The sequence below is a fragment of the Macrobrachium nipponense genome, chromosome 3 (genome assembly GCF_015104395.2).
Source record: "Macrobrachium nipponense isolate FS-2020 chromosome 3, ASM1510439v2, whole genome shotgun sequence".
In the NCBI taxonomy this organism is placed as follows: Eukaryota; Metazoa; Arthropoda; class Malacostraca; order Decapoda; family Palaemonidae; genus Macrobrachium; species Macrobrachium nipponense.
The window spans coordinates 31943642-31968067 of record NC_087202.1 but is presented as its reverse complement, the minus strand read 5'-3'; the positions used below and the strand labels follow the sequence as shown (position 1 = coordinate 31968067).

General features: G+C 42.0%; 1 protein-coding gene across 1 annotated transcript in view; it reads right to left on the bottom strand.

The window, feature by feature from the left end:
- Nucleotides 1–24426, bottom strand: part of LOC135221689 (stalled ribosome sensor GCN1-like) — a 339764-nt gene that overhangs the window by 225835 nt on the left and 89503 nt on the right. Inside the window, exon 6 of the mRNA XM_064259421.1 lies at nt 470–671. Within this exon, the coding sequence (XP_064115491.1) occupies nt 470–671 (202 nt within the window). The remainder of the gene's footprint in view (nt 1–469; nt 672–24426) is intronic.

Below are 24426 nucleotides of genomic sequence, written 5' to 3'. Positions count from 1 at the left end.
CGTCACTGGCGGAGCAATACAAAATGGCTGATTTGTTTGCATATGAACAAAGAAATATCAAGTCACCCCATCTACTACCTACATTCATAGCCAGCAGCCCATAAAAGAACCTCACTGCTGACTAATCAGATTTTGCCCCAGAATGATGATGACTAGGCTAAACAAAAGTGATACCAAATAAAAGAGAATTTGCTTATGACAGGAGGATACCAGTTGGCCCTACAATGACGTCAGCAGTAATGACCTCAATGATCTTTCTAAAGAAACATGAGCCTCAAACACCACAAGCAATGTCCTTTAAAAATCCTTAAATTTAAAATTTTATCTACTTTTTAATTCGCAAAGCATTTGTGCATCAGACCTCCAGAATTTCACAAAACATTCAAAATTATACACAACTAAAATTTTTTTAAACTCAATCCAAGAGCTACTAATCAATACTTAGTTGTGAAATGTTAATAGTACTTACTTGCAAGAGTCTTGATAATTTCAGTTACATATTTACTAAGGTCAAGATTAAGTCCAGAACACAAATGGGATACAGCACACAGGATGACCTCTGGGTTTCTTAATAAGAATTTTTTGGCTGCTGGTAGTAGTATCTCTGAGAAATCTTCATGAGACAGCTGGCGAAGAAGTGGGCGTGTCTGTTCCAGTGCAAAAGGTCTGGGCTGAAAAAGAAGATAACTTATTTAAAGCCAAATCAGTTATGCATTATCTAAAAATCAAACCAAAGCCATGAGATTGAAAATTTTGCACACCAATGATTAAATTACTAGTATATAAATAGAGAAATATAGTACAGTCCAACCTCTTATTGCTGGACCACAGAAAATCCCAATGACAGAAATAACACAAGGGGAAAAAAAAAACCTATGTAAACAGTCTTACCAGCTCATTCCACATTTATATATATATATATATTGCTGTTATCAAACGTAGAACAAAGCTTATGAATAATCACTCATTCCCTAGTTTTAGTTAAGTCAGCAAAATTCTGGACTGCTCTGCTCCATAAGCTTCTCTCCAGAAATGCTTACAACTTCATAATGTCAGAACTTCAACCTTTTTAAAAGCTCCTGTTGAATTCTGATGTCCTCCCAACCTGGGGACCGATCTGACAACTTCCACAGCGTCTTCCTTCAGCATCACTTGCAGCTCCTCCTCGAGTGCAAGATCCTTTGGCAAGCCATGAACATATGTGAGAAGACGGACTGGGTTATTGGTGATAGGTGGCCGAGACTCAAAGGGAAGTAGATATATTAGGGCTGTTGCCTCGTATAATAAGGCGCCCTATGAGGTAATGTCAGACTTGCGATAATCTTACGCTAAGTCGGTTGGTATTGCACTTCCATATTCATTGGAGTGTCTTGGGGTTTGTAGATCACTTATGAAGTCGGTATTATCTTCTTTGATTATGACGACGATGTGTTAAACTCATGATGATTTCTTTCTGATGTGAGGTTCTTAGTAGAAAGCACGAAGTATAAAAATACTTATATTCTCTGATATTACATAGTGAAGATCAAGTAGGATTGTACAGGTCTTCCAATGACGATAGCTTGATCGCTTCTGCCAATGATGATGGCTAATTCTATTCTGTTCTCTTCTACATGATAAAGTTTAGGTAAAGAGATACAGGTCTGCCAATGATGATGGCTAACTCTATTCTGTTCCCACTACCATCTCAGTTACAAGTCATAAAGGAAGCAGACAGTAGCTCGAACATATGAACATACATACAAAATGAGACACATTACTAATCACATAGGCCATTTGAATTATAGGTCGCGGTAGTTGTCTCAAGCAGGGAGCTTGGACTAATGTTTCAAAACAAATGAATGACCACAGATGACGGCACGTCATCTTAGCCTACATACTTTATCGTCTCTGGTCTGATCACATTCCTGCAAGCAATCTGGTTGACCTCTTTAGTTTTAGTCTTTTATATATATGGAATAACATTCCATATTTTTATTTTGTTATCACTTACAGATATCACTCCTGAAGGACATCTACCCAGGTCTTCCTTCAACATTGCTTGCACCTCCTCCTGGAGTATAAAATCATCCGGCGAGCCGTGAACATGTAAGGAGACAGACTGAGTTGTTAGTGAGAAGTGGTTGAGACTCAAAGGGAAGCAGATATCTCTCCTGAAGGACATCTGCTACCTAGGTCTCGGCTCCATGTCACTGTGCCTACATACTTTATCGTCTCTGGTCTGATCACATTCCTGCAAGCAATCTGGTTGACCTCTTTAGTTTTAGTCTTTTATATTTGTAAGTGTTTACATAATAAAAATATGGAATGTTAGTCCATATATATAAAAGACTAAAACTAAAGAGGTCAACCAGATTGCTTGCAGGAATGTGATCAGACTAGAGACGCTAAAGATGACGTATACAATAAAAGTAGGCTAAGATAACATGCCGTCACCTGTAGTCATTCAATTGTTTATAAACTTTAGTCCAAGCTCCCTGCTTGAGACAACTACCGCGACCTATAATTCAAACGGCCTACGTGATCTGTAGCGTGTCTCAATTTGATTGTGTGTTCGTATGTAACTATGTCATCTGATTGTATGTTCATATGTTCAAGCTACTATCTGCTTCCTTCATAACTTGTAACAGAGATGGTAGACGAGCAGAATAGAGTTAGCTACCGTCATTAGAAGACCTGTACCTCTTTACCTAAGCTTTATCATGTAGAGAGAATAGAATTAGCCATCATCATTGGCAGAAGCGATCAAGCTATCGTCATTAGAAGACTTGTACAATCATACCTGATCTTCACCATGTAAATTCAGAGAATATAAGTATTTTTGTACTTCGTGGTTTCTACTAGATCCTCACATCATTGCCGAATCATCATGAGTTTAACACATCGTCGTTATAACCAAGAAGATAATACTGACTTTGTAAGTGATCTACAAACCCCAAGACACTCCCATGAATATGGAAGTGCAATACCAACCGACTTAGCGTACGATTATCGCAAGTCTAACATTACCTCATAGGGCGCCTTATTATACAAGGCAACAAGACCTAAAATATATATGGAATAACATTCCATATTTTTATTATGTAATCACTTACAGATATCACTCCTGAAGGACATCTACCCAGGTCTTCCTTCAACATTGCTTGCACCTCCTCCTGGAGTATAAAATCATCCGGCGAGCCGTGAACATGTAAGGAGACAGACTGAGTTGTTAGTGAGAAGTGGTTGAGACTCAAAGGGAAGCAGATATCTCTCCTGAAGGACATCTGCTACCTAGGTCTCGGCTCCATGTCACTGTCAAGTTGCCCCATGGCTCGACAGGCAACCCCCACCAATGGCAGCAGCTGGAGGGGAACACCGCCCCTAGCATCCTCCCTTTTTCTTCTTTCCTTTCTCCCTTTCTCCCAACTGGAAAGACAGTTGAAAGGGAGGTGACTGCACACCTTTCTTGTCAAAGGCTGGGTGTTCCCACAAGTGCCCTTTAAAGTCTGGGTGAGCCATGTAGGAGATAGCCCTCCCTCTGGACTGGCAGTCTCCCAAAAACGGAGTCCTCTCCAAAGATAATTGCACCCAAGGAGGCAGCAACCTTGGAAAATGTGAATGAACACAGATCCAACCAGGTTTGCTGCCTCTTGCTGCGAGAGGGAGACCCCATCTGTGGCAAGGTGCTGCAGAGAAAGATCCAGGCCTAGACGAACCAGGCCAGGGGAGGTGTGCAGGAAAAATGTCAATGGACAATGTTGACAGTCACAATGTCGCCAGACAAAATGTCGATGGGTAAAATAACACATGATGTCCAAAGAGGACAAAATGTCAAATGAGTAGGGACATGATATAAACGAAAACTTTATGGAGAATATATGATGGTAGGTTTGGTAAACAAAAGCCATAATTGATAAAAATTGTATCAAGCACAAAATTTATTTATTAAAAAACATAATTAATGAAAACTTTGTCAATGATACAAATTTTCAAATTAGAGCAATTATTGTAAAGAACATAACATAAATGAAGATAAGTTTAATTAACAAAAGACATAATTGATAATTGCAAAAGTAACTTACTGTCTTTGGTAAAACACTACACACATCTAGTGATACGTTTGCTGTATAGTGTTCTGGATTATATTTGAGGGAACACCAGTAATACTGGCCATACCTTTAATTTTGTTCTGAACTTCAAGAGCATCACATCTGAGATTATCAGGCTTGTGAGAATGACTTGCAAAATAAAGTACAGTACTGTAAGTTGTTATTCTTCCACTACAACATCCAAGTTTTTCACAGCACCATAAAATTCTGTTTTCCTTTTGCTTATTACAACTGAAGCGAACTCATTACTGGAAACAGGCTCATTTCTGGTAACCCCGCCTCATTGCTATTCAAATGCTAATACGTATCTCCAAAAGTACTGAAGATAAAAGAAAAAGTCTTTTGGGAGATAAAACCTTACATCTTTAAATTTCATTCCATATAACATTTATTTTTAAAATATCATAGAATCACAATTAAATGAAGTTTTAATTAACGCGTTATAATTTTCTCAAAACTGATTATTTCAGCACCAAATTCAATCATTTTCTCAAATACTAGGCTTAGTTAAACACTATGTCTTCTCACCTCTCCTATAAAGAATCATTTCGCATTGTAACGTTTGTCATATTATTGGCAGTTTGATCTTGGAAAAGTATTTGAAATCCAATTAACAATAATGTCAATGTAGCAGAGAGTTCCGAGATACCTAGTAAACCCTTTGATATTTTAACTTGAAGTTTCGTAAGTTATTGCCTTTAGGGCACCCAAATGGTCTAAAACGTAAGCATACCCTTCGTAAAGAGGCTTTTTACCACTTTTATTAATTTCTTTATAACTCCATTACCATAGCCATAGGATGGTTTATAAAAACAACTTCAACACACTTCGGATCTTGACGAACTAATGGTATAGGAAAAATATGCTAAAATGTTAAACATGTTATTGTCATGATACAATAAAGTTTTATGCATACTTACCTGGCAGATATATACTTAGCTATAGACTCGGTCGTCCCCGATAGAAATTCGAATTTCGCAGCACACACTACAGGTAGGTCAGGTGATCTACCGCCCCGCCGCTGGTGGCGGGAATAGGAATCATTCCCGTTTTCTAAGACAGATTTTCTCTTCCACCTGTCTCCTGTGGGGAGGTCGGGTGGGCCATACACCGTATATATCTGCCAGGTAAGTATGCATAAAACTTTATTGTATCATGACAATAACATTTTTATGCATTCAACTTACCTGTCAGATATATACTTAGCTGATTGGCACCTTTGGCGGAGGGTAAGAGACAGCTAATCTACTGAAATAGACAGGAAACAACATATGTTGTAGGTAATAAAATTAAAAACCTTGATTCCTACCTGTGTTAGCGAAAGACTTCATGGCTACTGCCTAGGAGCCCGTATCGCTTCAAGAGCCTCAGCGAGGTAGTGACCTCATGCTAAGAGTTCTTGATGGTCTGTTACAGGGGTCTTACCCACTTACGCTTCAGAACCTTAGGATCTTTGTCAATGGGGTCCTATCCACTTACATGACAAAACACCTTGTCTATTGGCATGATCATAGAGCACGACACTAATCCCGATCACCTGATCCTCATTGGGGTTAGTACTACGATTGAAAGGAGTCATCCCCGAACATCCTTTCAAGCAACCCACAACTCAACAACAATATCAAAACTAATGATTAAAATTATTAAAAACAAATTTAAGGATCAGCGTCTGCTCCATTTCCCAGCATAGTATCCGCTGATACATAAGGTCCAAGAGCGAAACATTTATCGTATGTTATTCTAACATCCTTTAAATAGTGGGATGCAAATACTGAATTGCACCTCCAATAAGTTGCTGCTAAAATGTTTCTCATGGACATATTCTTCATAAAAGAAAGGGAAGTTGCCACAGCCCGGACTTCGTGAGCTTTCACTCTCAGCAGCTTTAAAGAGTTCTCTTGGCAATTCCTATGAGCTTCGGTAATTACATTTCTGACAAAGAATGCCAGTGCGTTCTTTGACATCGGTCTCTTGGGGTTTCTTACCGAACACCAAAGACCTTGTCGACATCCCTGAAGCTGTGTCTTCTTTTCTAAATAAAATTTTAAGGTCCTGACTGGGCAAAGGGACCGATCCAACTCTCTTCCTACCAGAGAAGAGTCCCTTGACTTCGAAACTTCTAGGCCAAGGTTTAGAAGGGTTCTCATTCTTTGCTAGGAAAAGATCCTGGAAAGAAATGACAGCCGAGTCTTTTCTAAATCCCACCCTAGAGTCCAAAGCATGCAATTCACTGATCCTCTTAGCAGTTGCTAGAGCCAACAGGAATATGCATTTGCTAGTAAGATCTCTGAATGAGATTTTATCTATAGGTTCGAACCTGTCCGACATCAAGAACTTTAGGACAACGTCCAGGTTCCAACTCGGGGGAATCGACGATCTCAATTTCTTAGTCTCGAAAGACCTGATGAGATCATGAAGATCCTTATTATTCTCGAGATTCAGCCCTCTGTTTCTAAAAACAGCTGAGAGCATGCTCCTATATCCCTTGATAGTTGATACGGCCAATTTGGATTCTTCTCTCAAGAAGAGGAGAAAATCCGCGATTTCGGTTACAGAGGTATTGGAAGAGGACAGCTTCTTCGACCTACACCATCTACGGAAAACTTCCCACTTCGATTGGTAGACCCGCAGGGTAGAGGCTCTGCGGGCTCTAGCAATTGAAGTTGCCACTTTCTTTGAAAAGCCTCTCGCTCTGACCAGTCTTTCGATAGTCGAAAGGCAGTCGGGGAGAGACTTTGGATGTTTTTGTGGAACCTCTCGAAGTGGGGTTGTCTGAGCAGATCTGTCCTGTCTGGTAGAGATTCTGGGGAAGTCCACCGTCCATTCCAGTAACCTCTGTGAACCAGATTCGGGAAGGCCAAAAGGGAGCGATTAGAGTCATTCTCATTCCTTCCGATGCCACAAATTTCCTTACTACTTCCCCAGCAATTTGAAAATGGGGGGAAAAGGCGTATGCATCTATGCCTGACCAATCCATGAGGAAGGCATCGATCGCTGTGGCTCTGGGATCTTCTTCTAGCGAGCAGAAATTGTCTATTTTCCTGGAGAGGAACGTGGCAAACAGGTCGATCTGGGGTCTCCCCCAGAGTGACCATATTTGTCTGCAGACTCCTGAGTGGAGCATCCACTCTGTCGGGAGAACCTGGTTCTTTCTGCTCAACCTGTCTGCCCTTAGGTTTTTTACTCCTTGGACAAACCAAATTGTACGCAGAATAATGCCCGTTCCTCTGTCCAGGTTAATAGAGCTCTCGCTATTTCGTTCAGAGAGAAAGAGTGAGTGCCCCCTTGATTCCGGATGTAAGCCAGAGCTGTGGTGTTGTCGGAATTGACTTGAACTACCACCCCTCTGACTTCTGCTTCGAAGTATTCCAGGGCTAGATGAATTGCCAGGAGTTCCTTCGCATTGATGTGCAGAGTAGTTTGTTGTCTGGTCCAAATACCTGCTACTTCCTTTGGACCCAGTGTTGCTCCCCAACCTGTTTCCGAGGCATCGGAAAACAACACTCGGTGAGGGTTCCGAATCAAGAGGGACACCCCTTCGTTCCTTGTTAATGGGGTTAACCACCACTTTAGGTCGGATTTTATCCCCTGTTGGATGGGAAAAACGTCTGACAAGTCTCCTGTCTTTTGACTCCACATCCTCTTTAGATAAAATTGCAGAGGTCTGAGATTTAATCTTCCCAGGGAAATGAACTGCTCTAACGAGGAAAGGGTGCCCAGCAGACTGAGCCATTCCCTCGCCGAGGTCCGTTCTTTCCCTAAGAAGTTCGAGATCTTTTCTAAGCCTCGAGTAATTCTGTCTTGAGATGGAAACGCCCGAAAACCCCGAGAATCCATCTGTATCCCCAGATAGACTATGTTCTGTCTGGGGATCAATTGTGATTTCTCGAGGTTCACGAGCAGTCCCAGAGATTTTGTCAAGTTCAAAGTCTTCTCCAAGTCCTTCAAGCACTGAATTTCCGATTTTGCTCTTATTAGCCAATCGTCCAGATAAAGGGATATATTTATCCCCTCTAGATGTAGCCATCTCGCAACATTCATCATTAGCCTCGTGAACACTTGAGGGGCCGTTGAAAGGCCGAAGCATAGGGCTCTGAATTGGTATACTTTCCCCTGCATCAAGAATCAGAGATATTCTTCGATGATGGATGCAGGGGGACATGAAAGTATGCATCTTGTAGATCTAAGGAGACCATCCAATCTCCTGGACGAAGAGCCGCAAGAACCGATTTTGATGTTTCCATAGAGAACTTTGTGTTCTCCACAAATCGGTTCCGTGCGCTCACATCCAGGACCGGTCTCCACCCTCCCGAGGATTTCGGAACCAGAAAAAGACGGTTGTAGAATCCTCGGGAATGCGGATCCCGAACCACTTCGATGGCCTCCTTTTGCAACATCTGTTCTACCAGTTGCAATAATGCTTCTTTCTTGGCAGGGTCCCTGTATTGGGCTGACAGTTCCCTCGGGTTCGTAGTCAAGGGAGGTCTGTCTCGAAAGGGGATCATATATCCCTTTGTTACCACGGAAAGGGACCAAATTTCTGCCTGTCTCCGAGCCCATTCTTCGGAAAATTTCAAAGTCCTGGCTCCTACCGGTGCTTGAAGGACTGTTGTCTCATTTCGCTCTCTTGACAGGTCTGCAGGAAGACCTACCTCTCTCCTGCACTCCTCTCTTCTTAAAAGAGGGTCTGGCCGAGGTACTCCCTCGAAAGGGCTGTTGAGGAGCCCGAGTCTCTCTCTTAATAAGGGACCCGAAGTCCTTCGATTTCTTTGCAGATTGGGCCAAGAGTCTTGGGTGGCCTTTTTCTGTCAAGAATGAGAAATATCTTTTACTAGATTTGAAGGAAACAATTGGTCCGACAGAGGAGCATACAGAAAAGATGACCTCTGAGTAGGAGTAACTGCTTTCGTCAGAAAAGAGCTAAATAAGACTCTCTTCTTCAGAATACCAGTTCCAAACAGAGAGGCCACCTCTCCTGATCCATCCTGAACTGCCTTGTCCATACAGGAAAGGACACGATGAAGGACTTATGGACTAAGAGATTCCTTCTCTTGTGTCTTTTTGGCCAACACCCCAAGGGACCAGTCTAAGAAGTTAAAAACTTCTAAGACATTAAACAATCCCTTGAGGAGATGGTCCATCTCAGAAGTCCCCCATGTGATCTTTGCTGATGACAAGGCTTGTCTCCTAGACGAATCCACCAGATTCGAAAAATCTGCTTCGGCAGTGGACGGGAGAGCTAGACCCCGTGGTTTGCCCGTCTCGTACCAAATTCCCTTCTTTCCTGATAGTCTGGAAGGAGGGCAGGTAAAGACTGTCTTCCCCGCCTTCTCCTTGGATTCCAACCAATTTCCTACGAATCGGAGAGCCTTGTTCATGGAAATGGTTGGCTTCATTTTAATAAAAGATGATTGTTTCGGGACCTTCGTGCTTGTAAATAAGGACCTTGGAGAAGGAGGATCAGTCGGGCTTAAAGAGTCCCCAAACTCTTGAAGTAAGAGGGCTGCCAGCGTCTTGTAATCTGACAAACCCGGAGCCGAGTGATCTTCAGAGTCCGAAATCTCTTCCCAATCCAATTCCGAAGAGGATTGTTTATTTCCAGCAGGAGACTGGCCTCTCGCAACATCCACCCCACTCTCGCAAGAACGACGACCGCCTGTGCGATAACTTGCATCCCTACGAGAGATAGGTTGATCCTGCAAAACGACCTTATCCTTCTCCTGGCAAGAGCGATGGCCGCTTGTGCGACACCTTTCTCTCCTGTCAGACGAAGGATGTCCTCTCCTCTCGCTTTCTCCGGAACCACCTATGTCCTGACAAGGAATACGGCCGCTTGTGCGACAACTAGAGTCCTTGTCAGGTAAAGGTTTATCCTTCCGAAAGCCAAACAAATCTTCCTGGCTTAATTGTCTTTTGGAAGAAGTCCGTCTCTTATTTGTCACTTGTGGCTCATTGCGCCGGGTTGGCGCTCGTGATTCCTTGCGCCAAGCTGGCGCTTCTGGCGCATTTCGGCAGAGTGGCGCTTCTGGCACATTTCGCCAGGCTGGCGCTTCTGGCGCATTTCGCCAGGCTGGCGCTTCTGGCGCATTTGGCGCATCTGGTGCTTCTGGCTCTTCTGACTCGTATGAAGTCTCAAACGCATCTGGCGCATTGCGCCAGGTTGGCGTTTTTGGCGCATTCTTATTACTCCTCTGAGTATAAGCCGAAACTTCCGTTTCTTCTTTCCCTTCCCTTCGTCTTCTTTATAGGAAGGAAAGAGTCCTTTCTCCTGGGAGTTTCCTTAGTAAAAACTCCTACTAAGGCCGAAAGTTGCTTCTGCACATTTAGGATAATTTTTGCAACCGCATTCTCTTTTTCCTTCCCTGATTCAGGTGAGGGATGTCTAGAAGCGGAAGGAAACTCCGATTTCCGTTTAGGAACCAATCTCCTTTTCTTCTTCTCACAAGGTGATAGATCGGGGGAAAAGTTCAGGGCTTGAATCCAAAGTTGGAGCCTTCCAACTTCTCTTTAAGGGGCGTGACAGTTCATCAGAACTCCATCCCCTTACATTCGGTGAAGAATCTGACGAAGAAAAAACACTTCTTTAGGATGCTTTTTCGATAGCGATCCTTGGCAGTTCGGGTCGTCACAGAATCTGCCGAGGGGACGCCTGATCGGTGGGGATTCTCCGTAACCTCCGTACGGCTTTCGACATTCCTTCTCCTCTGGGCCTGTGAGCTTGGAAGAGGTCTAGGCCTGGGAGCGAGACAGAGCCGATCAGACGCACCCTCCACTGCACTAGGGACACTTAATTCACTATCACTGTGCTTACCTTTCAACGTCAGCATTTGACGTTCCAATCCTTTGTAGCGCAGCTTTAAGATCTGCAATTTCCGTTGCCGGATTTGCAGTCTTAGTACTAGAGGAAGAAGATAGAGGTTTAGGGTTAGGTGTTAATTTAATAGGCTCGTTAGAGCGAGACCTACTTACACTTCTGGAGGAAGCCTTCCTAGCCCTATCCATATCTAATTTCCTTAAATATGAATTTAAATTCTTCCATTCTTCCTCATTCATATTTACACATTCATCACAGGTGTTAGAAATTGAACATTCATTCCTTCTACACCCCTTACAAACTGTGTGAGGGTCTACCGAAGCTTTCGGTAGCCTCACCATGCATCCCTCATTTACACACTGTCTTCTAACCGTAAAGCTAGAATCCGACATCATGAGAAATATCCAAAACCAAGTCCAAAAAACAGTCCACGAAAGAGTATGCCAAACCAAAGATCCAATACGTCACCAAAATAACCGGCTTAGAAGATCAATAGCGATGAAAAACACGAAAATCAAATCAGGAGTAACAACAACAATGTTGCTGTCACGGCCGATAGAGAAAATCTGTCTTAGAAAACGGGAATGATTCCTATTCCCGCCACCAGCGGCGGGGCGGTAGATCACCTGACCTACCTGTAGAGTGTGCCGCGAAATTCGAATTTCTATCGGGGACGACGGAGTCTATAGCTAAGTATATATCTGACAGGTAAGTTGAATGCATAAAAAATCTATCTTTATTAAACAATTCTTTAAGGAGACAATTACCAATTTGCCATATTAGGGAAAATATTCTAAAACATTAAGCAATCTATCTTTGTTAACAATTTTAATGAGACAACTACCAATTTAATTTGCTTTATGCTTTATTACAGATAGACTAACAGAGTAGATATAAAAGGAGATAAAGAGAAAAAACTAAAAACTAGTGAAAAAATTAAAGGGAGTTCGTAAAAAGTTAAATTTTATTTTATTTATTTACTGCTGTTGACATTACGTCCTCCTCAAACGGATGTCTTCATTTTGCCCGTTGACACAATGTCCGGCAACCATCAGGGTAAATCTGCTCAGTTGACAAGAACCCACTAAGGGTGTGTAGCAATGCTTCTGTCGAAGCACAGGAGGGGGAAGGAGCTTGTCCGAGCGAAGGGAATTCTCCTACTCAGAGACAAGATTAGTCACCTTCAAGGGCCCCTTGGAGAGCATGGACTACAGCAGCCCCACTAAAGCCTTGGGTTCCTTCTTGAGACCCCAAAAGGATTCGAGGCAAGAAGGATGATCCACAGACAAAGTAGTGGTCCCTTCCCCGAGATCATTGTGCTGACGAATCAGTACGATGATCTCTGCAAAAGTCCTCTGTATTTCAGGGGTGTCCGCATCCTGAGCAAGATGACCCTTGAATCCTTCCAGGGAGTGGTCCCCCAAACCTACTCTCGTTGCAGGAGAGAGAACCTCGGCAGACCCCGGGATCACTCCCCGACAACTTGGGCATACAACCGAGCCGATCCAAGAACCAGACCCAAGACGTAGGCCTTTGAGGCCAAACTCCGAGAAGAGGCAATCTCGTCAGAATCCAATCCTGTCCAGCTCACGCCTCCTGGTAAAACCCCTGGGGGTTGAGGGGTCGTGAGGGGGATCAAGCACTCCTACCCATCCTGCTAGAAGAACCAGCAGGAGAGGCAGGCCATGGATGGTCACCAACCAGGGTGACAGTGGCACGGGTCAAAGAGAGCATCTATGCCATGGTGAGACACTGTCCCAAGGAGAGCGGAAAGGTTCACTTGAACGTATTTAAGCACTAGGCTTGGGCAACCGGGGCCGATCATGCAAACACGATCAGGCGCTGACTGGAGTCAAGAGCTCAGGTATTGGCTGCCATGAATGTGAACATGCTGTCCTCATAACGTGCTTCAGTTTTCTTTGAGGGCGAAACCTCCTGAGAAGAAGACTGAACAGGGGACCTCTCTCTATCTCCGGGTGTTCGGACCCTCAGGTCCAAGACATCGGGCTGGGAACCTGCCAAAGCACTTGAAGCAGTGCTGGGAGGAGGTGTCGAAGCACCTGCATGGTTTGGCACTTTCTATTTGTGCCTGAATCAGACCAATGAGCAGACTCTCCAATGCTAGTTTGGGGTGACCAAGATTCTGTGGAATCCTGAATGCTCAGTGTGAATCAGCTAGGCCGAGCACCCGATGCTCCCAAATCTCGTGGAGAACAATCAACAGGAGCTGTCTCCTCTCGAGTGTCCTAAGAAACATGGGAAGAGACAAGCACAGTACCAGTCTTAGAAGCAAACTTCTTTGAACCAGTATTGGGAGTGCTGGCTGGGGGGCCAAGCAACAGAGGCTCCCAAGACACAAGACCCCAGTGGGGTCTGTGACCTGTATCCAAAGCCTGAGGGGTAGGAAGCACCAGCAAGAGATTCCACTCCTTCCCCTATGGAGGGAAACATCCTCAAAAGAAGGAGGGGAGGAGGCAGCAGACGATGAAGTCTAAGACAAAACAGGAGACATTGACAACGACGACACCTAACAAGACTTCTTCAATCTCCTCTTTGACATCTCCAGGATGGCAGTTAAGTCCCCATCCAAGAGGGAGAAACAGACACCATAGGAACAGATGGGGCAGCAGGAGCAGCAGGGGTGGCCCAGGTGGCAGGAGCAGCAACAGGAGAAACCAAAGCGGGAGACACAGGAAAAGCAGCTTGGTCGGCAGAACCACAGGAGCAGCTGGGGTAACAAGAGCAACCAAGACAGGAGGTACAGCAGGAACAGGAGCAGTCGGGATGACAGGCAGAGTTGGAGGCAAGAGCCCAGCATACTGGAGTGCCGAGCATGTACAGTCATCTGGTCCACCACCGCCAGAGTCACCTGCGTCAGAAAGTGGGGTGGACACCATATTTGGAGCTTTGGCGTGAAGGCTGTCATGGTCACTGAGGTCATTGTTGAGGTAGCAGCAGCCTGTGTCACCAACATGAACCTTGTCAGGTATGTTAGGAGACCCTGCAGAGACAGCATGCCCGAGACCCCTAAGGAGAGCCAAGCTGCCAGGAGATCAGTTGCCTTGTGTTGCTCGGCCACCAAACCTGGAGAAGTAAAAATTAGGCGAGTGGTGGGAAACTCTTCTCGCTCCCAGGGAAAAGTTTCCCCCTCGGACCAAGGTAGTGAAAAGGACAAAAAAAGATGGCCAGAAGGGGAAGCTTACTGGGAGAAAGAAGCAAGGAAGAAGGAAGGGTTAGTTACCAAGGGCATCATCGGAGGTGCGTATCCTTCCAACAACGTCTTGCCAGCCTTCCTCCTAAAAAGTTTCCTCCCAGTAAACTTCACCCACTTTGCAAGTGAACAAAAATGCATACTACTAAACTTCACCTATGGGGAGAGGAAATACATAAAAATTGCACAATGTTTAATCAATTTGTATTTTTCATAGCAAACAAACCTGAGGTCTTCACAAGCAGATAATCTTTTAGCACTAGCTGGAAACCAGTAAAAACAATCAAAGATTGTAAAACAAGGAATCTGTGGCATCTGGCAACTTATGTATATACAAGGTGGATGTTTGGTCAACGACCAAGCTCGTACCCCACAATATGCCAGACTTTCTTCCAACCCAGGATATATAAGAGGGGTGGCTAGAGGTGGGCAAAAAAATGTTAAGATCTCAGGTTTGTTAGCTATAAAAAATACAAATTGATTAAAAAATTTGTCATTTGTTCATACACGGAACAAACTTTCGGTCTTAATAATAGGACAGACTTATATTTGGAGGGAGGTACAAATATCCAGAACTGGCTGGGGATTCAGCCCACCTGAACACCTTTCCTAGAAGGTAGAGTTCTAAGGAAGGGGGTCTGAGCCTGTGAGCGAATAGATAAGAGTATCTAAAAAACTCAACCTTCTGGGATGAAACACAATGAAAGACGTCCAGATTCATTGTATTAGTTGAAGGTAAAAAGTTTTGTCTGTTCAAGCACCAAATCACATAGCCACAGGGATTTGTTAGCACTCCTCTCCCCCCTTCTTAGAGAACGGAGTAAGTGCTACTGATAAACACATTTGTTATTTGCACATCAACACACAAATACTGCAATCCGTATGGCTGCCACATTCACCTGTATCAGACCAGTTCCAGCTTATGATGTGTGAAATTCTTCAACCCATCTGCCAGGAAGAAGACAAGGGAAAAAGAGAAAGGAGGAGACCAGCCATCTCCATCATTCTCTCTCCGACACAATCGTCTTAGGTAAGATACCAACTGTCCTACTGGGGGCACTGGATGAGTTACTCAACTTGATGGGCAGCCACCAGCAGATCCAAGAAGTGCCCAAGGACCTGTGGGCAACATCCTTCAGGAAGGAAGTGAACTTGGTCTGCTTAAGCCAAGAACCAACATTCAAAACACTATGAACTGACAAATTCTTCTTTATTGCCAAAGAGGAATTCAATCCTCTAATGTCATATGCTCTAGCCTGCACAGACTCTGTGGCAGAACTATCCAATGAGAAGTATGCTTTAATCACCTCCTGCACCAAGAATGACAAGATCTTGGAAACTTCCATTCTGGACCGATCAGTGCCAACACAAAGTCAACGACTGTTGGTCTTAGGTGGAGACTCCTCAGATAGCAGGGCAGAGCTTGACATGACAAGGCAAGAACTACTACAGATCACTGTCCACCCATTCATTCTGGAGTAGAATGAAATTTGATGAACTTTCATCATGAACCAAGGGATTCCAAGTCTTACCTACAATTCGAAGGCCACAGACCTCTCATCCTTGATGGTGTCATAAGTTAATTCTTTCTTCAAGGAAGTCCATGCAAACAGGAAAATACTGTCTCAAGAGTCAGATCTCCCACTGACTATTAATGTAGTGGTTTACAGGGAGCTCAAGTGAGACTAGTACTCAAGACAAGAGTAAGAACGCACATTGCATATTTGAGCTCCTTTGTTGAATACGACTGTACCACCTTCCAAAACACCATTAATTCCCAGGATGAAGAGATCTCCGAGCGTTTAAGGAGCAGGATAAACCCGGAGTTGGCCCTGCAGTTCCTGAAAGCCGAAACGGAAAGACCTTTTCATTATGTGAAAGAAAAGGAAATTTAATAACAGTTAACTGAGATTCGGAGTGGAGGGAAAAGCTGCCGACAAAACCAACCATAGTAGGTGGTCCACTCTTCCTGGTAAACTGCTGACGAAGACCTCCTGAGAAAGCTAGGCATCTGGTCTGCTGGTTTGCGAGTCTCCGGCCAGAAGCAACAGAGATTTTATCGAATAGTGGAACATTTCTACATGAGGCTGGCAAGGAAGTGCCTTTGAAGGGTTCTTATCACAATTGCTGACAGAAGATATATTAGTCATGGTAACCGCTCCACCTGTGTACACAGGGGAGTCACCAAGGACACTCTGAAATTTCTGGGGCTCAAAAGCCTGCCCAAGACCTGATGGATCCAGCAGACTACTCTGTCCAGGACCTGACGGATCACACAGTTTTCACTGACCAGGACCTGATGTATTTGGCAGAACTGAGGGAATGTCTACTCTGGAGATTGTGCCAAAGATGCTAAAGAGTGACCTCGTCTGAGGAAGAGGATCCTTGTCTCCCAGTTTCCTGTTGCAGCGAGAGGAAAAGGTCTAATACGGATCGTTCTTAGGGGGAAAAAACATGGTAAACCACTACTTCCTGCTTCAAAGACCACTCTACACATAGGTCTTTACTCCACTATCTAGAATAACGGTCATCAGAATCATCCTGCTTGGAAGCAGCTTACCATGACATGAAGTGGCTAAAGAGTGACTTCAAAAGGCTGATAAGATAATAGGGCACCCAAATGGGATGTCCTTAAATAAAAAGCTCTCAGATATTCTCTAAAATCTCCTACTGTAAACTTCGCATGACAAGTAACTGCACTGTAGAACTGGAAGAAGCCCTTGAGCTGCCCAGGAGACATTCAACCATTGAGATTCCTTATAAGTAGACCCATCATGATGACCTACAATCAGTATGCTACTCATCAGAGGAGTCTGCCCATACTGTCAGGTCCCAGACACCCTTCTAGGCTAAGGAACCATCATGGCGGTGTTCCTGTGCAACATCGACAGTTAAAATGAGTCCACCAGAAAATGAGTTACATTACTGATCTGGTCATTCATATGAAAGAAGGTTAAGCTAGGAATCGAACCTAACCCAACTCAAAGCCAACTTCTTAAGGCATGGAAAATTTTGCAGAATCAAGAAGTAGACTAGGCTGAGAACTCCAACACCTAGGCAAGCAGAAATATGGAGAAATATGTTTACCCAATCTAGGCTAGAACTAGGACCCAACACCTAGGCTAGTATGAATAGGCCAGGGAAGGTCTAACTAGCGTATCCATTAACTGTCATTTTAGGTTAGCCTAAGAGCTTATCCACGCAGGCCTGCTACGCCAAATTTCTAGCACTTAGTCTAAGCTATGACAGAGCGAAAAATTCTAGCCAAAGAAACTAGCCACTAGCAAGGTTCAGAACTAGAGAATTTAGCTAAGCTAAGAACTGAACCAATTATGGTAGATTAATGTAGCTTTGACTAGTTAAGTTAGGCTAGGAACAGCCACTTAGATTATGACAAGGTACCTTTGGACTAGTTGGACTAGGCTAAGAATTTAACCACTTAGCCCAGGATAAGGATGCCTTGAACTAGTTAGGATAGTCTAAGAACTCAATCACGTAGTCTAGAATACGATATCCTTAAGCTATTTATGCTAGGCTAAAAACTCATCTGTTAGTCTAGATCCAGGTAGCCTTGAACTAGTTAAGTTAGGCTAGGCTAATGATATGTAGCCCTCAAATGGTTAGGTTAGCTAAGAACTTGGCCACTGCTAGGCTAAGAACTCAACTACTTAGGCTAGGTTAATAATACTGAATTATCTACGCTAGGCTAAGACCTTAACCCCTTAAGCTAGGTCGTATTAGCTATTCAGGTAAGAATGGAAATACTTCGGCTAGAATAAAATAGAAAGGCCAGCCAGCATATCCTTACCTTCCTTCTCCCTGAAGTGTCTCAGCCTAGACCCAAGTATCTAACCATAAAGTATACCTAATTCCCAAAGAAGGCTGGATGGCTTGATTGAACAAATCCATTGAATGGCATTTGCACACGAGGTGAGTGATGTTTTGGCAAGTCGTCAACAACTATGCTTCTGAACACAATGTAACTTGAAGAGAAGATACTGAATATCCCCGTACGATGAAACACGTACGTGAACTTGGTCAACGTACATGAATGCTTACACATACAAGTACGTTGCTATACATTGATGGAAGTTGGTGTACGGACGTGGGCATGGCACTACACCTCCATGGATGTTGGTACACAGACATGGAATGAAATGACAGACATATCAAGCATCTGGCTATGTGGTGAATCATGTACAGACAGTGTTCAAGATACAATAGTTCATCTTACTTTAACCCAATTTTACGATGGGGTTAGCAATTGATACTGATACGACAATATTTTGAAAATATTTTTACATTTCGCACGTAACGGGTGCAGCCCAGCAGCGTACAACCAGGAGCAAGAGAGGCAGAACAAATTACAGTAGCTTAACTTTATTTCACCTAGTTTATAGTAGTTTTAGTAAATGTTTTACTCATTTGGTAAATGTGTACAGCCATGAACAACAGAACGAGAAATAACATTTTGCTAAGTGCAACCGAATTGGATAACAACATCCATTTGGTTTGTATTTCAACCATCATACGATAGTAAACAATTACTGCAGTTATGTTATAAATGACGTTATGTATAACAGGGCTGATATATTTTTAGGAAATAACTTTGTTCCCTATAGATCAAAGATCAGCAAGGAGACATACTGCTAAATTTAAACAAAGTTGTAGCTGAAGCTGAGAACACTTTTCGAGCTGCTAATGACTGTTATCATGCACCAGTAACAATGCTAAAACTCCCGTAAACTAAGCTGATCAAACACAACCATAGATAAAGTTGAGAGAATTATTTTAATTAAAACTCCAGGTCTTGAAAGAATACAGTTTACTGCAGTTTTCAAGAGGATAAAAGATAAATAACATAATGGTAAAGCCTGTACTACAAAGAAATCAAGTGAAAATAGCGAACAGGATCACGTAATTTTCCGTACACAATAAACATGCCCACAAAGCAATCTGTTAACGAAAAAAATAATTTAGTTCCCAACGAGAAGTATTAACCCTTAAACGCCTACTGGACGTATTTTACGTCGACGAAAATTGTCTGTCGGGTGCTTAATTGACGTAAAATACGTCGACGCTAAAAAGTTTTTTTTTAAATATTCTAGGAAAAATAGTTATAGGCCTACTTGGTGAAAAATTTTTGTTTACAAGCGTTACCCAGGCACGCATGCGCGAATATCTTTCTTCACGCACTAAAAAGCATCAGCGACACATCTCGGAAATTATTTTGTCACTGTCGTAATTTTTACAGTTTTATATTAGCCTTACATAGTTTTTTATATATGAAAATGTGCACAATTTCATGTAGAATACAACAAAAAACAGCCCATGGTTGTAACTTTTATCAGTTTTGAAATATTTCATATAAATAACGATGTGGCAAAATTTTCAACCTTCGATCAACTTTGACTCGACCGAAATGGTAAAAAAACGCAACTGTAAGCTAAAACTTACATTCTAGTAATATTCAATCATTTACCTTCATTTTGCAACAAATTGGAAGTCTCTACCTTTCATCGGATTGTCGAAATGTTTGCGTCGTTTTATATTAGCCGTTACTTGAAATATTTTCATATAAATAACGATAAGTGCCAAAATTTCAACCTTCAGTCAACTTTGCCTCAACCGAAATGGTCAAAAAATGTAATTGTAAGCTAAAACTCTTACATTCTAGTAATATTCAATAGTTTACCTTCATTTTGCAACAAACTGGAGGACTCTAGCACAATATTTCGATTTATGGTGAATTTTTGAAAAAAAAATTTTCCTTATGTCCGCGCAGTAACTCTGCCAAAAAAATCTGAAATTCTTTCGTCAGTTTGTTGTAATATTTGCACCATTTTATATTAGCCGTTACATAAAGTTTTATATATGAAAATTTGCGCAATTTCATGTAGAATACAACAAAAAATAACCCATGGTTGTAGCTTTTATCAGTTCTGAAATATTTTCATATAAATATGATGTGCCAAACATTCAACCTTCGGTCAATTTGACTTGACCAAAATGTCGAAAAATGCAATTATAAGCTAAAACTCTTGCATTCTAGTAATATTCAATCATTTACCTTCATTTTGCAACAAATTGGAAGTCTCTAGCATAATATTTTGATTTATGGTGAATTAAAAAAAAAAAAAATTTCTTTACGTCCGCTCAGTAACTCTACCAAAAAAATATAAAATTCTTTCATATTGTCATAATGTTTGCATCGTTTTATACTAACCGTTACATAATGTTTTGTATATGAAAATGTGTGCAATTTTATGTAGAATACAACAAAAGACAACCTATGGTTATAGCTTTTATCAGTTTTGAAATATTTTCATATAAATAACAGTAAGTGCCAAATTATCAACCTTCGGTCAACTTTGACTTGACCGAAATGGTCGAAAAATGCAATTGTAAGCTAAAGCTCTTACATTCTAGTAATATTCAATCATTTACCTTCAATTTGCAACAAATTGGAAGTCTCTAGCACAATATTTTGATTTATGGTGAATTTAAAAAAAAAACTTTTTCCTAACGTCCGCACAGTAACTCTACCAAAAAAATAAATTCTTTCATCGGATTGTCGTAATGTTTGCGCCATTTTATATTAGCCGTTATATAAAGTTTTATACATGAAAATGTGCACAATTTTATGTAGAATACAACAATAAAAATAACTCATGGTTGTAGCTTTTATCAGTTTTGAAATATCTTCATATAAATAAAAGTAAATAGAAAAAATTTGACCTTTGGTCAACTTTAACTCGACCAAAATGGTCGAAAACTGCAATTGTAAGCTACAACACTTACAGTCTAGTAATATTCAATCAATTACCTTCATTTGTCAACAAACGGGAAGTCTCTAGCACAATATTTCGATTTATGGTGAATTTCTGAAAACAATTTTTTTTTACGTCCGTGCATTATGAATTCATGCATCATATTGTGATAATATTTTCTCTGTGTTGCTTTGATTATTTTACAATTTGTTATATACCAAAATCATTGCAATTTAGTGTACAATACAACGAAAAAAAATTAACTCATTAGCTTTAACCGTTTTGCTCACAGCGCATTTTGTATATAATTATACATTAAATTTCTTTTTTACGCTGTCATATATTCCAATATTTATATATGATAATGATATTTTTTTTCATTTCTGATGGTTGCATATTAAACTTCAGGCAATGACAAAAAAAGGAGACAAAAATAAACTCAATCTTGAAAACTAAGCGTGCTGTGATTTTTTGAAAAAAAACTTTTTTCCTGCTTCGGCACACTCCCAAATGCCGCCAGCATACAGGAGACACTTTCGGAAATACGGGCTCGGCGTTTAAGGGTTAAATTCATATTTCGACTTAAAATTAACACGTCTCATAAAGAAAAGATGACCGTGTCTCATATAAGTAAAGTATCTAGATATTCTTTTATACTAACTAGAAGGAAAACAATTCGCTCTGAATTGAGTTAAATACAATGAAATAAACTCGTATATTTTCCATCAGCTGATTTCAAACTCTAAACATTGACCACTGTTAATATTTTGATACAATACATAATTTGAGAATAAATACAATATAATAGGATAGAGTAATGTATCATTTTTAAAAGATTCATGGAAAAGATGCATATTCGTTATGTTTTTATTCCATAATAATACGTAGGTGTCAGCAACCTGATAGGTATTGGTCAATTATGCCGATATCAGTCCGAATCTGAGTCCAATTTACCATGGTATCTATCATCGTATACGGTAGGCTAACTTGTTAATGTTATTCAATTTCTTTTAGTACTGAATTATCATGAGCCAATATGCATTGAACCTAGAGAATCAGCTGAAATGAATAATTACTGTGCCGTATATGTATAAGTATAATGTGTAGTGTAGGGTACGCTACCCTATATGTAAAGATGGTACTGATTACCCTAGTGTATGCTAAGCTATATTCGAGATACAATTTTTTCGACATATGATGGGTTTTTCAGAACCTAACCCCATCATAAGTAGGAGAATACCTGTGCCTGGACAATTGAGGGTCAATTACATGGACGAGTGATGAACCATTTACACAGACCAGCTGGATATGTGGTGAATCATGTACATGGACAATCGATGGTCAATTACATGAACAAATGATGAGCCACTTACACAGACCAGCGATGACACTCATACACATTCGTGTTATGAGGAGCGATACAAATTGGAACATCAGTGAGAAGATCGCTCAATCATGTACATGGACAAGCGAGGATCAAGTACGTGCATGAGCGAAGAGCCACGTACACAGACCAGTGATAACACCCGTACACGTTCGTGTCATGTGGAGCAATTCATGTTGGAACATCATTGAGAAGATCGCTCAATTATGTACATGGACAAGTGAGGATCAAATAAATATGGGAGCGATGACCCATGTACATGGACCAGTGATGACACTCGTACACGTTCGTGTCATGTGGAGATGAGCGATGAGCCACGTTCGCTTTGAGAATGCCTTTCTTCCACTAGCTCCACTGCCAACCTCACATATACAAACATATGGGGAAGAAACACAAACACTTGGGTTAAATGTTGAAGCACTGCTCTCACGTGCCCGAACATGGACGAGCATGGGAGACACAGTCATGGGGCAGAAGGTGATGTACTCCTTCACTCACAGAAGACAAAACCAACCATTCCTTGATCCTCCAACGTCTGACACGATGGCGAGGCGGTGATGGAGAGGAAGTAGGAGAATGAGTGAAACTCCTGTCTCTACGAGGTCTCTTACTAGAAAGAGTCGGGGAAGAGACCCTCAGTTTCGACCTTCTTCAGATACAGAAATCCTCTCTTGCAAAACAGAGTCCAGTGTCAGCCTCTCTCACAAAACAGAGTTCTAGCGCCAGCCTCTTGAAGAGTGCTTGAACCAATGCCTCAGACAGCCAAGCAAGAGAAGACATTGACGTCATAACAGAAGAGATGATGTCATAACTGGAGGATGTGTGGCCACTGCATCTGATGTCATAATCTGAAAGGAATCTGGGAATGATGTCACAACATCTCTAAGACCATCGCTGACTGATGGCCTAACTAATGGAGTGCCCGAGAGGGTGTCGACAATGACAAAGGGGTTCTGCAAGATGGCAGCAAACGAGAACCCCCCGAGGGGGGGCTGTGACTGTTATAGCGGACGAAGAGGGGGGTACGGTTCTCCAAGAAATGTGACAACAGCCCATCCAAGGAAGGTGAACTCTGTAGCCCAAGCGATGCCCAAACAACTGCCATCTTCGATGACTCCATACCTGAAATGAAGAAATTAGATGCATCCCTTGCATGAGCCTCACGAACACAAACGTGCCACTGTGGAGAAAATGGTGATCCAAATAACCAGCTCCAGGAAGTTCATACAGATGGTTACAACCAACAACGATAGCGTCATGGACGATGTTGGAAATTACGTCACTGCTCAACAGGTGTAGGTAGAGATGTATGAGAATGACGTCACGACATCGGACTATAGCTCAAGCCAAGAGCAGCTACAACTATGCAGTTGGCAAAACATGACATCACAGGCCCATTCATGACATCACGGCCCATTCATGACATCACAGCAGATTACGTAAAGCTGGTATCCCTGCATGACATTAAACTGTTCGGCAGGAAGGGACACCGAAAACAGCAAGGAACCCACCAGCCACAGTATTGACTGTTCAAATTCTCACTTCTTCACAGCACAAATACACAAGGCAAAATTAGTGAATTGGCATTCCTGTTAGATGGAAGCGAAGAAGAGGGTTCTTAAAGTTCTGGGAGTCTGCCACTGCCAGATTCCAGATGAGAAACAGGGCTGACAACTTCAGTCTTTAAATAAACAAAAATTATCTCTCTCTCAATTAGAAGTTGTATCCTGAGACTAAAATAATAACATGCGTGGATGGAGGGGAATATGGAAGAGAGCTGTACCGCCCACGCCCCAATCGTCTTAAAATGACAGAAAGAGACAAGACAACAATCACGATTGGCCCTGCAAGCAGAAGGGAAGATTGCCCCGCCTGCCATTAAAAATTGTCCCGGACATCCCGTAACACACACATGCTGAAGGACTAAAACATTACATCCCGAAACACACACATGATGAAGGACTAAAACATTACAAAGTTCCCAGACATGTGTGAAAAGATATATAAAACATAAATGTCGATACACATATCAAAATTGAAACTAAATAAAACACTAAACCAAAGGAAGGGGTCCTGTCTCCCTGAAGGTAATACTCTTAAGGAGATGGACCAGCTTATCATACAATGCAAGTGATGCCGATGCAGAGTGAAAGATG